The sequence below is a fragment of the Corylus avellana genome, chromosome ca1, assembly GCF_901000735.1.
Source record: "Corylus avellana chromosome ca1, CavTom2PMs-1.0".
NCBI classification, from domain to species: Eukaryota; Viridiplantae; Streptophyta; class Magnoliopsida; order Fagales; family Betulaceae; genus Corylus; species Corylus avellana.
The window spans coordinates 22,362,759-22,378,337 of record NC_081541.1 but is presented as its reverse complement, the minus strand read 5'-3'; the positions used below and the strand labels follow the sequence as shown (position 1 = coordinate 22,378,337).

The 15,579-nt window shown below is 35.1% G+C and overlaps 1 protein-coding gene across 1 annotated transcript; it reads right to left on the bottom strand.

The window, feature by feature from the left end:
* Nucleotides 1-10,683: 10,683 nt before the first annotated feature.
* Nucleotides 10,684-11,256, bottom strand: LOC132167469 (kinesin-like protein KIN-14I). The gene is made up of 3 exons (XM_059578461.1): nt 11,128-11,256; nt 10,887-11,030; nt 10,684-10,701 (listed from the first exon to the last, which is right to left on the bottom strand). The coding sequence occupies exons 1-3, from the start codon at nt 11,254-11,256 to the stop codon at nt 10,684-10,686; spliced, it is 291 nt and encodes a 96-aa protein (XP_059434444.1).
* Nucleotides 11,257-15,579: the final 4,323 nt, after the last annotated feature.

Below are 15,579 nucleotides of genomic sequence, written 5' to 3'. Positions count from 1 at the left end.
ACTAAAACCTCTCCTGCAAAGATTCTCTGTCCAACTCAATCAACTTCATGATAATGCTATTTTGGCCCAAGAGATTTTCCACACTTCCAAGCAGAAAAATGGTTAAGGAGGATGGCTGCTGGCAGAAAAATTGGTGGATTGCTGAAGGTCTAAATATTTGAAGAGTGAACCCTTTCTTGAAGCCCCTCTTACTTGGTTATGGAAAGGAATTTTGAAGTAAAGATTTTGTGGAAAAGGGTGCTTGTAGGGCTATCTCTTCAGGTCATAATCCCTTGGGTTCCAACCTCTAATCCGGCCCTGATTTACCCTCCGAATATGGTGATTTCTGGACCTTATCATTCTTGCCTCTAGAAGTTGGAATATCACTCTTCACCGTTTGTTTGATAGCTCCACTGTGCAGCAGATTTTGAACCTCAATATTGCATGAAGTCCATGCCTTTGATTGGTAAAAAAGACTTATTACCGATAGTCTTTGGAGCCTTAAACTCCAACAGCGGCCGAAACATTTGTTATGGGAAATTGTGTGGAACATCTTGCCCACTGATTTTCTTTACGGCTGTAATAAATTTTGTTTTATGCTGATTTTTTTTTTTTTTTTTAATATGAAAAATATTGAGAACAAACGAGATTTGGTTTCGAGTGGAGGCGGTAGTGGATTGTGGGACAAACTGTAATAACTTGTTGGATTTTATTGTAAATTCAATAAATGATTTTTGTGAATGAATAATTGTGTTACGTATAAAATTGATGATTTTGATAAATTATGCTCTCACCTATCATGCGACCAACTGCAATATATTATTGGATTTTATCGTTAATTCAATAAAGGGTTTCGGCATATTTAATACGTGATGTATTTTTGCCCTCATTGCAACTTTGTGGTGTGATTCGGTGATTGCTATGATTTTATATTATTTTGGTTGAATATTATATTTTTGCTTATTGGTTAAATCTTTGGCTTGTATGAAAAATAATTTGGTGTAAATTTAGAGATTTTTTGCAAATATAAAATCATTATTTAAAGAAACAAAATTCATTTTGGCCAGAATATTTAATAATAATTAATTACCAAGTAATTATTTAATTATATTGTGTCTTTATTATTGTGAAGATGCACTTGGTAATTATTTTAACTAGCACATAACCCGAGCTATGTGTGAGAATTTTTTTATTATAATTTAGTTTCAAAACTTAAACGCATCACATCTTAATTTTCATTATAAGTTAAAATAGGTGATTGAAAAAAATCTATCACACCTCTTTTAATGAAAATACATAATAAATGTGTACATGTATTTATTTTATTTTATTTTCAAGTGTATCAAACATGTACTTGATGAAAACTATAAAAGAAAAAAAAATAGTAAGAATAAAACCTGAATTCTGATTATCAAAATATTAATAGAAAATTAGTAGGAAACTCTGATATTATTAATGTGATACTTATTATATTTCAATTTAAATAAAACCTATAAAGTTTGAATCATTTCAGAAAAATACAAAGTAAAATAAACAAAATATTCTCTCTTCTTTTTAATACAAAATAAAGCATATATTTCACTTAATATTTAATGCAATCAAATAAATCTCTGTCAACCCTTAAAAAAAAATGCTAGAAAATTCGAGTAAATCATAAAAAATAAATAAATAAATAAAAAAAATCCAATGAAATATTCAAATGAATTAAAAACATAAAATTTTATTGGTGTGATACTTATTATATAAGGTTTTTCCCCTTAATTGATTGATCAATTGGTTTAGGAAGAAGTTTGGGAAGTAGCAGCACAACTTCTTGGCCTTGCTCCTGGTACATTATGTCATTCCAAGATGATGTTCATATATTCTCTTGATAGTGATGTCAATTAGGAACAAAAACAAAAAAACCTTATGCTATTTTCGTAAGTCTCATTTGCACACAACTTTTTTTCCGATGTACCTCTGAAAAATTATGACTCATTAATTTAAGCATTTTCTACATCTTAAGCCAATAAATTTAAATTGAAATACTATATTAATAATTATAACTCCGGTGTCCTTAAGGGGTAACTCAATCGGCTGTGAATCACGCCTTATAAAGCAGAGGTCACTAGTTTGAATCACCTTTCCCCCTTCCCTTTACATAGACATGTCAAAAAAAAATAATTATTATAACACGTAACGTCTATTCGTTATGAAATTCACCATGAGTGATTTAAACTAGTCGACCAAGTCAACAATTGACTAAAGAAAGCCCGGCTTTGGGGAAGTTAAGATTGCAATGTGGACAGGATATTTCTTAAGATTCCACGAGCAGCGGTTAAGACTATGGCCATGTTCCAACTATAACCATTCCCAAGAAGTAGCTCAATCGGCTGGGACCACACTTAATGAAGTGGAGGTCACTAGTTCGAATCTCTCTCCCCCCTCTTGTGTGGACATATCAAAAAAAAAAAAAACTATAACCATGCACAAGTATATTGATCCGACGGTCCATCTTAGAAGATATGGTGACAGGCGGTATAAATATTTTATAACTTTACCTTTTATTACAAATTAGCTCATAACCCAAGCGTTTGTGCAGTATTCTTTATTATAATTTAATTAAAAAATTTAAAGTATTATAATTGTACTTTTCATAAATATTATTAAATTTGCTTTTCATAATTGAATGAGAAAAACTTGAATTTTGCTTAATTAAAACATGAATATAATAAAATTAGCAAGAATCTCTAATGTTGTTGGTGTAAAACCAATTAGATTTCAACACAAAATAAAACTTATAATTATGAACATTCGAAAAAGTACTCTGGTTCTCAAATGTTTTTTTAATAGTTAAGGGACAAATGTAAATTTATTAGATGAGCTTGTATGAATTAGCTACAAACCAGTTTGTAACAAATTTCTATCCGTAAAAAAAATAAAATAAAATAAAATAAATAAATAAATAAAAAACTATGTCCATGATTCTTTGTTATAGTTTAATTTCAATATTTAAACACATCTCTACCTAACTTAAAATTATAGGTTGTAAAAAAAAAATATCACGCCCCTTTAAATAAAAAGGCATACTAAATGTTATACACTAATATATTACTTGACATAATGACACGCAATCATACACTGAACATTGCATAAATGTATAAGTTGCATAAACTTTTACTTTCATGAGGCCTTTAACTTTAATTAGTTTAATCCATCTAAATTAAAACATGTTAAAATATTTGTCCAATATGTATAGTTTAAAATGAAAAATATAAAGAAAAAAAAATAGCAAAAAGAATTAATGACAAAAATTTCCTTCAAACGAGTATGTAGGAAATACCCTTCTACCAATTTAAAATAGTATCATGTGTTTATAAACATTTAAAAGCGACATTAAAAAGAGACATCGCAATCCAAGTTATAAAGACAGAAATTTCTTTCAAACCAGTTTGAAGGATATCCTCTGTTACAAGTCTAGTAATATAGGTATTTTAGGATTAAAATACTTGGAGATAATAAGTTATCTTTATAGAATTATATTTATAATTTAAATATTAGAGATTATATATTATCATTAAAGATAATATATTATCATTAAAGATAATATATTATCATTAGAAGTTGTTTATTTCTATTAATCTTTTATATCTATTATGCTTTGTAATTCTCTATTAAAAGATACCAAGTTTATTAATGAAATTAAGCAAAGATTAATAATATTCACATTTGAGTTGACTTGGGAGGCATTAGGGTTCCTCGAACTACCCTTATTTATCTGTTACGGTGTTTGAGAAATTAAACACGTAACATTCTCCTAACCTATTAATGACGTTAAAAATTTAATGTGTCTTTTAAATGTTTATAAACACTTGACAATATTTTAAATAGGTTTGGTGGGGAAAAGTCGAAAATTCCATGGCTGAGTTGGAAAAAATTGGGTATGTCAAAAGCCCGAGGGGTTTGGGCTATCGAGATTTTTTATGCTTCAACAAGGCCCTTCTCACGAAACAATGTTGGTGATTATGGCACAAGCCGGACAGCTTGGTAGCCACCATTTTGAGGGCAAAGTACTATGCAAATGGATCAATTCTTGATGCTAAATTGGGTTCTAAACCCTCTTTTGCATGGCGGAGTATTGTGGGCAAGTGTGACCTCCTTAAGGAGGGCTTGTATCGGTCGATTGGCAATGGAGAGTCTACACGGATTTGGGGTGATAAATGGATCCACATCCCGTCAACCTTCTCTGGATGAAAATACGATGGTAAGTGCACTTATAGATAAAGACACTCATGGATGGAATACGGGTCTCCTGAAGGTTCTTTTTAATTCAGCTGAAGTTGAGGCTATATTGTCGGTCCCGTTGAGCAGCACCAATCGACCTGATGGGGTAATCTAGCGGGGGAGTGTCAATGGATTGTTTACAGTAAAATCAGTGTATCATCTGGCCAAGGAGATGGAGCTTCTTCGGCAGGCCGGTAGCTCCAATGGAGGGGAATCAGGTGAGTTATGGAGATCAATCTGGAAGGTGCAGGGTCTGAATGCGGAGAACACTTCTTATGGAAAGCCTGTAAGGAGATTCTCCTTACCAAGGTCAATCTGAGACAGCGGCATGTTCTTCATGAGGACTTGTGCCCGATATGCGGACTACACGAAGAAACTGGATATCACATCTTATGGGACTGTCCTTCGACAAGAGACGTACGGGGCGCCAGTTTGAAAAAATTTCAAAAACTGGTCCCGGATGGTCCAACATTCAGGCAGGTGACAGAACTGATGATTCAGATGTGCGTTGGGCCTCTTTGCTGGGATTGCATGACTAGTTTGGTTGCGGCGAAATGAGTTTGTGCATGATGGCAAATTTACCCATCCCAGCACCCTGGTAAAGCAAGCTATGGAGGCCCACACTGAATACATGGTAGTTAATTCCCAAAATAAAATTCCTAACCGAGTTGTGGCAGAGGTGACCAGATGGACTGCTCCTCTAGAGGGGGTTTGCTAAAATAAATTGGGACACGGCGATTTGTTCCAAGCGAGTTGTGGTGGGTATGGGGGCTGTGGTTCGTAATATCAAGGGGAAGGTTTTAGGCGTTCGAAGTATGATACAACCGGGTAGACTATCCCCTCTAGCAATAGAGGCGTGGGCAGGAGGACAAGCTTTACTTTTTGGGAAGGACTTGGGGCTGCGGAACATCATCTTGGAAGGGGACTCTAAGCTCGTGGTGGACGCCATTAATGGTGGAGGCGTTAGTTGGAGTGGTTTTGGCCACTTGATCGACGACATGCACATCCTGTTACAGCTTTTCTCCAGTTGGAAGGTTATGGCAGTTTGTAGATCTGCGAATTATGCAGCCCATGGGGTTGCACGACTGGCTATTTGGGAGCACGTAGCTAGGACTTGGCAATTTGAGTATCTTGATTGTATTCATACGATTATCCTAGGGGAGATTCCCTCCTCTGATAATGTTTAAGCAATAAAAGTCCTATTATTCTTTAAAAAAAAAAAAAGTGTTATGAGGATATTTCCTCCAGACTAATTTAGAGAAAATTTATTTCTTATATATAATCAATAGGTATATATATATATATACTACGAATTTTTATGGTTTTTGATTTTTTGAGAGAAGAGATAGAGGTGGAGAGGAAACGAGATGTTGTATTTAATAATATTCCCACCCCCTAAGGGCGAGACTTACATGCGGTCCAAGGGGATTTTAACCCGAAAACGGCAATAGGTCATGATTTTTTTAAAAAATCATTGAAAGGGATGCCCTGTTAACTCCCATTCAAGCGTCCTCTTTCTCTCTTCTTATTTTCTTCCCAAAACTTCTCCCCAGTAATCCCCTCTAGTGCACTATGGATAGAAAAACCCAAAATCGACAAGAGCTGGTAAGTTCATGGACAATAAGACAAATAATCAAAAGCATCATAACATTGATCGAAAAGATTTAAGCATAATTGACTTTGGAAGATCTAATATCCAATATCAGCCTTCTTCAACATAACCGTAGCAGACTAAGCGTCTAGAAGCTAAGTAATCCAAATATAGACACAAAGAAGACAATTCAGACAATTCCCGTAGTAATCGTTGAGAAACTGATTACAAGAAGCATAACTCAAACAATAGTCATACATGCAACAACAATTCTAGAAAATTTATCATAATCCAGGTAATGTGCCAAATTACAATTAAAATATTTATGGAATTAATTGGAGTTCTTTACAACTCAAAATGACAATAGAAAAAAAACCACAACCATAAAATGGCCCAAAAACATAAAATTCACAATGCACATCATCTAATTAGAGAGCAGTAAAATGTAGAAAATAATCAACATTTATTTTCTGCAGCTATATTAAGTGCTCTGTCATTCTCAGCCCTTTCCTCTGCAGATCTGAAAGCCCCTACATCTCCGGTAGCTACTACGATAAATTGAGTGCCGTGGGCTAGACAGCCGTGATCACCGCTAATCTCGCTGGGTTCATCGTCGCTCTTCTAGGTAGAGGCGGTGACTCCATTTTTAGGAAGAGACGTTGCGCCACAAACCCTAAGAAATACTAGGTCTATCGATTTTTGGTTTTTCTACCCATAGCGATAGCGGGATTGGAAGCATAAGAGAGGTCACTGTCGTTTCAGGGTTGCCGGAGTCGACAAGCACCGGAGGGGAATACTAGAAAGAAGCTTACCATAATACGCACACTTATTATTCCAAGCCAGTGGTTTGCTGTCCGTCTTCTTTGACTCAACTTTATGCTAATTAAATATTGAGAAATGCTAGAATCTAATAAAAACTCAACATTTTGCCCATAAAAGTCAATGTAGCAAGATGCCACATTATATTTTTGGTTAAGGGAAAAAGACAGAACAAAAAGAAGATGATGTAACACATTGCCACATGAACATTTATGGATAAAATATAGAGTTTTTATTAGATTCTAGCATATCTCTTAAATATTTGCTCATCTAAATCGTGCTAGCATAAAGTCATAAGATAGCCGTGAGCATTTATATATATATATATATATATAGGTCAAATAATGGAAAACGTTCCAAATCGCGTTAAGCCCATGCACCAGCTAATTAAGTTCCACCTCTATATAGACTATATATCATCGGTGTTTTCTGCTTTTATTGTTGAGGAAATTAAGCTTAATTAATACCAGAAAAGTAGAATATATATATATATATATTGTGAAGAAAAACTTGTAACTTAAATCTTTGTGAAAGTCGGTCCTACTTGTTTACTATATATATGTATATGTCTCTAGCTTCCCTTCTTCTTTTGTTGACGTTAATTAGTCTAAATTCACGTTGAAAAATGTGTATATATATATATAAACCCTAAACCCTATATATATTTTTGTAAACCTAAGCAGCTAAGCTCAAGCCTCTAACTAAACCCTAAAAATATTACAACTTGCACCGTTCACTCTCACTGCTCAAGTTGACTGCATGGCCACTCTCCACTCCTCTCGGCCTTCTCTCAATATCTCTGATCTCTCTCTCTCTCTCTCTCTCTTGGTTCGCGGTGCTACCACTAATTCTGTCGGTCTCCTCTTCTCCGTTGGTCTCTCCATCTCTCTTGGTTCGCAGCACAGCGGCGCTACTATTACCACCAGCCTCTAGGTATTTTAATTGTTCCGTTGATTTGCTTGCTTTTTGTATGATAAATTGATAGATCTTCTCATTGATGGACCTCAGATATATATACATTCATGCAGTTGCAGAGCAAGGATTTTAGAATTCGGGGGGTCAATTTTTTTTTTTTTTTTAATGAATGAAAATAAGACACCGTTAAAGTTGAAAAAAAAAATTGATTAAAAATATTAAAGAATATAACTAGCAAAACAAATAAATAATACAACAAATTTTAATTATTGTTGAAAACATAAAAATATAACTTACAATTTATTTTGTCACGCCTAATGCGTTAATTTAGAATTTGGTTGAAAGCTCAATAGAACCATGTTTTTTTTTCCATAATGTCGGATAAATACAATTATATATTTCATATCATAATCAATTAATTTAAACGAATAATATAAATATAAAAACTTAATTAACATTTTTTTAAAAAATGATTACATACCTCACTACAAGAATTTAGGTCTTTAGGGGCGACTCTAAGTCGACCCTAAAAGTCCTAAAGTGGACGCTGTTGCCAACAGCGTCGACTTTTGGACCCTAAAGGTGTCGACGCTAATAGTCCGACCCTAATGCTCATACGTGTGATCATCAGCGTCCACTTAAAGTCGACCCTAATGATAACTTTTAGCGTCCACTTTATCGACCCTAAAAGTCACATTTTTTGACCCTAAAAGTGATGTAAAAGAAAGTCATAGTCGACGCTAATGGTTAACCATTAGCGTCGACTTAAAGTGGACGCTATTAGTTAACCATTAGCGTCCACAAAGTCGACCCTAATGGTCCTAAAAAATTTTTTTAAAAAAATTAACTATCAGCGTCCAAATAAAAGTGGACGCTGATAGTTAACCATTAGCGTCCACAAAGTGGACCCTAATGGTCCTAAAAAAATAAAAATAAAAAATTATCTATCAGCGTCGACCTAGAGTCGACCCTAATGATAACTTTTAGCGTCCACTTTATGGACCCTAAAAGTCACAATTTTTTGACCCTAAAGGTGATGTAAAAGGAAGCCATAGTCGACGCTAATGGTTAACCATTAGCGTCGACTTAAAGTGGACGCTAATAGTTAACCATTAGCGTCCACAAAGTGGACCCTAATGGTTCTAAAAATTTTAAAAAAAAAATAATCTGCGATCGATCGCACAATCGTGTGCGATCGATCGCAATACCAGAAGGTGTTCGAGATTTTGCGATCGATCGCACAATCGTGTGCGATCGATCGCAGTACCAGAAGGTGTTTGAGATGCTGCGATCGATCGCACAATCGTGTGCGATCGATCGCAGACCCAGGGAACCAAATTACTTACATATGCAAACTAGTTTCATTTCTGAATTTAAGATCAAATTTCATACAAATTTATTAACTTTAGTTATCAAGAATCTCACCATAACTAACTACTAAAACTAGAAGAAATTATTAACTGAATGACAAACCCGCTCCAAACTATCTAATAACTAGGATGCAAAAGAAACTATTTTCCGCCAAGAGGTTTAGTAGATTCATTCCTCCAGCTTGCAATTAATAGAAGTAAATGAGTACTATGATCCTTATTCAAATCTATAAGAATGTGTTCAAGACAAAGCAGTGACAAGTATTAAGAAAAAAACAAAAGAAATATTAAACCAGGTCATACCCTGATCATTAGTTCATGCAAATCAATTACATTAAAAGAAAGCGCAATAGATTATACAAGAAAGGTGAAAATAGTGCTTAATTTTAAAAATTAGCTTGCATAAAAAGAAGAATATTCACTGCTTATGCAAGGAAAGGAAAAGGTAGAGTCACATACAGAACTGTTGGTATAATTGCCATAATACTCCTAAATTACAGAAAGCTTTGTTTTTTACGGATTCTAGTTATAAATCAATCTAACAGTAATGGACGCTACCAACCCAGTTTGTAATGTAGAGAGCCTCCACCATCTCAACGGATCCGTTATGTACTACAGCAGCCACCTGGATATGCACAGAAGTCAATAATAGAAAAGAGACCAAAAACAAAACTGGAGCATGTTATAAATTGTCTCCTTAGAATAGAAAATTTTATTGTAAACAGTATTACAGGGAGAAAGCATGAAAAATGTTTGCATATGTATGCATAACCAAATTAGATATCAAGTTACACCACAAAAATTAGAAGCTGCTTATATAATGAAAGACAACCAATTATGGCTAATTAAGTAAATCCCAAAAGAGTAAATAAAACACAACGTCAAATAAAGGCATACCTTCTTCTAGTCTTTTCCATATTTCCGATAGGCTTCATAAAAATGCTCAAGCTCCTCCTTGCTCCATTGAGGTCCTAACTTATCAGAATATTCCCTTTTCTGTGCATAAAATACAGCAGCCAAAATATTAAAAAAAATATATATCCACACTTTGAAGCTTTAAAGTCAACTCAACTAAGCCTTAATCTTTGTATACTGGGTTGGTTTATGGACCTCAATAACAAATTATGTTTGCCCACATAAATACATTCCCATGCAAACAAGAGGCTCAATTGATGATCCTATATATTTTGTTGTTCTATCCTATCTGAAATTATCCTTTCTATTGCCACAAAGATTGAATGTGTCGAATACAAGAGGCCATCATTTTGAAGATCCTATCAGATACTTCAAAATTTCATAAAAGGCCCACACTACATTCTACCCTCCATAAAAACTAACCAACAAAGGTTTATTAAACTTGGTTAACAAGTGTAACCAAACCAAGACATAGAGAGTCAAAGTACAACAAAGAAGAATAATGGTTGCAAATAAATGAACAAATAACGAGTCAGATAGGTATTAATTAAGTTATAGGAAAAGTAGAGGAAAACAAAACTTGTTTAGGATCCAAGAGAACATGTTTATTGATTTGGAATGTGCATCAATTCCTAGTCCTAAGTTGAATGTCAAAGCATATTTGATCACCTAATCCATATTGAAAAAGGATCTCTCTGCCCAAATTGTTTCCTTTTGCTGAAAAATAATGAAAGAAAAATGATTGTTTTGGATAACCAAAGCTAACATACCAGCTCAAATTGGCTTGAAATGCAATGCTCAAACTCCTCCACAACCTTACTTAGCACAGATTCAACCAGATTTCCCTCCCTGAAATTTAACAAATTTATTTTGAATTACGATACAAATTTCTATCCGTAAACCATATATGTTCTATCCTCAGCATCTGATGTATGTGAAAAATGGGCTAAAAGTAATAGAAATTTCTATTTTAATGAAAAACAGAGATACTAAAGTCCCTAATTCTTTGAGAATCCTGATCCCTGAATACATACTTGTTCCAGATCAGACGCCTCAAACGTAGGAATTCCCATTTCCTGCACAGCCACCAGGAAATTCCTCACATTCTCAAAGTACTGAAATGCGGACAATGCGGCCCCATCAAGAACCAGAGCAGAATCACATGGACTTTCCACCACCTAAAAAGAAATCAAACTACTACTTAAACATCCCCAATTGAAAAAACAAAAAAAGACACAGAATTTAAATGAAGATAAGGATGAGGAAAAGGCTAACCTTGGGCACAGCTCCAGAGTAAACCTTGTTGAGCACATTGCAGAGAATGATCCCACTTCTCAATCCCAGCCTGAACTCCTTCTCCGACGGCTCCGCCGGCAAATCCTTCGCCCCCACTACTCCCACCATCTTCCTCAGCCACCCCGCCGCTATCAATCACCAAAACAAAACAAACCCATCAACCACTCTCTCCCATTCATTCACCACAACTAACACATCTTATACCTCTTTATCCTATAATTATGAAAATGATATAATATAAAGGGCAAACATATCGTGAATAATGGCTTAAAACTACAAACCGACACCTATCATTGGAAACAGAAGCCGAAAACCACAAATATTGGCAAAGTTTAAAAGTTTAACACATTTTAGAGAAGACTACTATGCATTAACACTACTTCACCACATCAGACAACAATCTTCAAACTAATCTAAATGCTCACAAGCAACGTAACTCAAAATGACTAACCTCATCAAAATCATCAAAAATATGTGAGAACTGCCCCATGAACCAAACCTGCCCAGGGAGAAAACTATTAAATATATGTTTTACAATCTATGGCCAGGAAAATTCCAAAACCCAAAATAAAATACTTATCTGCATCCTCTTCCTTGCCAATTCATCCTCATAAGCAATTTGAGTAATCTACCACAATGAACCAATATATAATATCAAAGACAATGAAAATGAAACCCAAAATGATAGAGAAAGAGATACTACAAATGTGTTTCTTCATGAAATATATTAAAGCGAGAACCTGCTTGGGTGGTTTAACTTTCTTGTACTCTTGTCATCCTGCATACACTTAAAAATAAAATTTAGAAAGATATTATTACTCCCTTGCATTGTTTACTCAAAGTTCTTTAACCTTGATAAACATGTCAAGAGAGATTTACTAACTCAAAAGTTCTTGAACCAAAAATTTTGCGAATATCTTAACATAATATAAACCAAATAAAAAGTACCAACAAATATACATTTATCGAACAGATCACGATCAACAAATACTCAAATACACAATAGCAAATAGAAAGTACCAACAACTATCCAAATATATAGTATCAAAAAATATATCTCAAATAGATGGTATCAAAAAGTACATCCTAAATAAATGGTTATTCCAAAGCTCCCTCAATTGTTGGCTTCACTTGATGCACCTCCAAGCAAGCTCCCTCCAGACCTAAGAAGAATAGAATTTCATATAATGATCAATAAGCTTTTTAACGATTACTTAGTATGTATGTTTTTGTAAAATTAATGCATAGATATAGTTTCACTAACCCTCCAATACGTGACATTAAGAACTCAACAGTGGCTTTCAATTTGTTGGTTTCCTCAACGTTGGCTTGCAAATTCTCCCTATACTGATGAAGTTCGATTCTAGTCTGTTGAAGCTCACTTTGAGTATCTTCTTGCCTTTTCCTACACTCGTCATGGTTGTCGAAGTGGGTGAACGCTTGAGATGAAGTACTTAAAGGGGTAGGAATAAGACCGCATCCCATTCCTCTAACATGACCAGATCGTCGGCCCCATAGCACTTGTGTGACTATTTCTTGCATTCGGTCCTCGACACTTGTCCCCTCCACACTGCCTTCCTCTAAGGCCTCACTGGTTGTTAATTCTTGCATCTGAAGCTGCACAAGTCATAGTTGGCCTTAGTTTAATATATACTTCATGCAAGTTTACTATTCATGTACTTCACTAATCAACTTAATGATCGGAGCGTAAACATTTACTTACATATAGACTTTTACATTTGTCGTTCACAAACTCTTTATCTTTTCTTCTTGTATGGGTAGCCTCATATAGTTCAACAGGATTGGGCTTCACTTTTGTTTCTTGTTCCTACACATAATACATATAATCAAAGTTTACACTAAATAATGTTACTTTAATTAAATTATAAAAAAGAGATACTTACCTTTTTGTAAATGACGTTAACAAATGAACAAGTGCCAACTGTGTGCTTTGTTTCCAATTTGCTTCTGTTTTTTATATTTCGTGCAGACTTTTTCTATAAAATTTGGAGAAAAAAAAAAACACAATTATTCATAAAATGTCTTCAAGTGCATGCAAATTATATCAATCTGAATTTTCTAATCAGTATAATAATATATATTTACCTTTCATTTATCGTCATCAAATGAGTCACATATTAGGTTCCACTGTTCAGGACCATATCCTGCTGGCACGTTTTCCCTCCCAATAGCCTTAGCCTTGGCAATCCCCTCATCATCGTCTTTATCAATGCCTTCAAAATATTTTTTGTAGTGGTCCCTATACAAGTTCGAACGAATCCTAGCATATGCAGGACCCAATTTATTTTCAACAGCTTTGACGTGCTCGTATCGTCCCATATTCAGTGCGAAATTTGACTGATACATAATAGATAAGAAAACAATGATAAAAAATGTGTCACATTATTTTTTCATACGAAACATATTCTTAAACATTACATTGATATTCATACCTGAACATGAAATAATAACTTGCTCTTTTCCTCAACTAGGACCTTTTTCCATTCACCGTGTTGGAGTTCGCACATGTTACGAATAATCTCCCCAATCTTGCTTGCAAACCATGATGCATTATCGCCTACAGGTGCCCGGTGTCTATTTGGGATGTTTAGCACTAAGGGGCCATTCTTAAGTACGTGCTCACTCAACTTCTTACACCTGGCCTTACCCCTTACACTTTTGACAGACGTGGTAGCTGTTACGCAAAACATGGTAACGTAGTAAGTTATATGGTCAAATGTCTATAACAAACCAAAATAATACAAAAACAACATTTCATAAACATATAATTCATGAACTTACAAGATGCAGTAAGGGCGCCTCCCTGTGAATCCAATCCTGCCACTGAGTGAATAGGATTATTAGACTCGTGTGAAGGATGCCTATCCATTGACTCGAGGAGGAGGAGGGGGGGGGGCGAGGGCGCCATTTGCATATCTGTATCACCAAACCCAGAATTGGGAGTCAGACTCTCATGCTCGTCAATAAGGCCCCGACCTTGACCTTTGCCTCGGCCTCGTGCTACTGGAACACGTTTACGTCCTGTTGTTGTCATTGTTATGATCAATCTGCAAACAACTCAAAAACCAAAAAATTTTAGTCAAATTATAACCATATAGTATGTTCAATATTTTTGACAAACATACAATAATCATGCTAGTAAAAAAAAAAATCAAACACCACAATACATGTATATATATATATATAGAGAGAGAGAGAGCATCAACTTCATTAAATATGCTAATACACTTTGTACTTACACCAAATGTGAGCTTATGTTTAACACATATCATCATCAGATTCATATTCAGAATCTGTATCACTGTTACTTGAAGATGATTGTTTGTGTTCAGAGTCCTCTTCGTGTTCAGAGTCTATATCGTTGTCGCTACATAACTCCTCTTCCTCATCAAAGTTTGTATAATGGTCCTCGTCCGGCAAGTTATCGTTGGCAAACATGCTTGCATCAAGTTGAATATATAATTCGTCAATTGCTATTGTCGCATCATCTCTACGTAATTGAGTGGAGGCTTCAACATTTGCTTCATCAACAAAGACCATATTACCCCCAACACATTCACCTTCCTGGTATACGTCATCACTGAGTCTTTCGCCATCTTCTGTATTATCTCCCTTTTGTACTGTTGGAATATCATAGATGTCCCTATTGATCCACTTCTGCACCACTTTCCAATTACCACCCAATTTGGGATCATCCAAGTAAAACACTTGCGAAGCTTGACATGCTAAGATGAACGGGTCAGATTCACACCATGTACGAGAAGTATTCACAATCGTGAAGCCTTGGTCCATTTGTACTCCTGTTGCACTCCCAGTGTCCCACCAATCGCACTCAAACAAGTACACGAGATTTTGGCCAGGGTAACGTAACTCTAGAATATTTTTTTAACTCACCATAATACTCAGTTATTGAGGTTTCGTCCTCACCTGAAACAGAAACACCACTGTTCTGGGTAGTACGAGTTTCTGCACATTCTTTCGTGTGGTACCTAACCCCATTCACGATGCAACCTCTGTACGATCTAACATGACGATCAGGCCCGCATGCAAGATCATATAATTGTTTTGATCCATTGTCTGCAGTACACCCACTATTGTATAAACGTTTATGGAACCAACGTTCAAAGTTAGCCTCATGCTTTTTATCAATGTCACGGCCGCCTTCTCTTTTGATCATATTATAATGTTCACTGCATGAAAAATAAACGTATTAGTAAATGATCATCAACCCTACAATTATAACATGTCGTAACAAGTAAAACACAAAGGCCATTACTAAACTTACTCCAAATATGAGGCCGTTTCGTTACAATTGGTAAGCACATACCATCGTGCCCTAGCAAAATCATTAGCATCCAGTGTTACTAATTTAGCTGCGCCTAACGGCCGAACTCGTTGGGAGAACACATC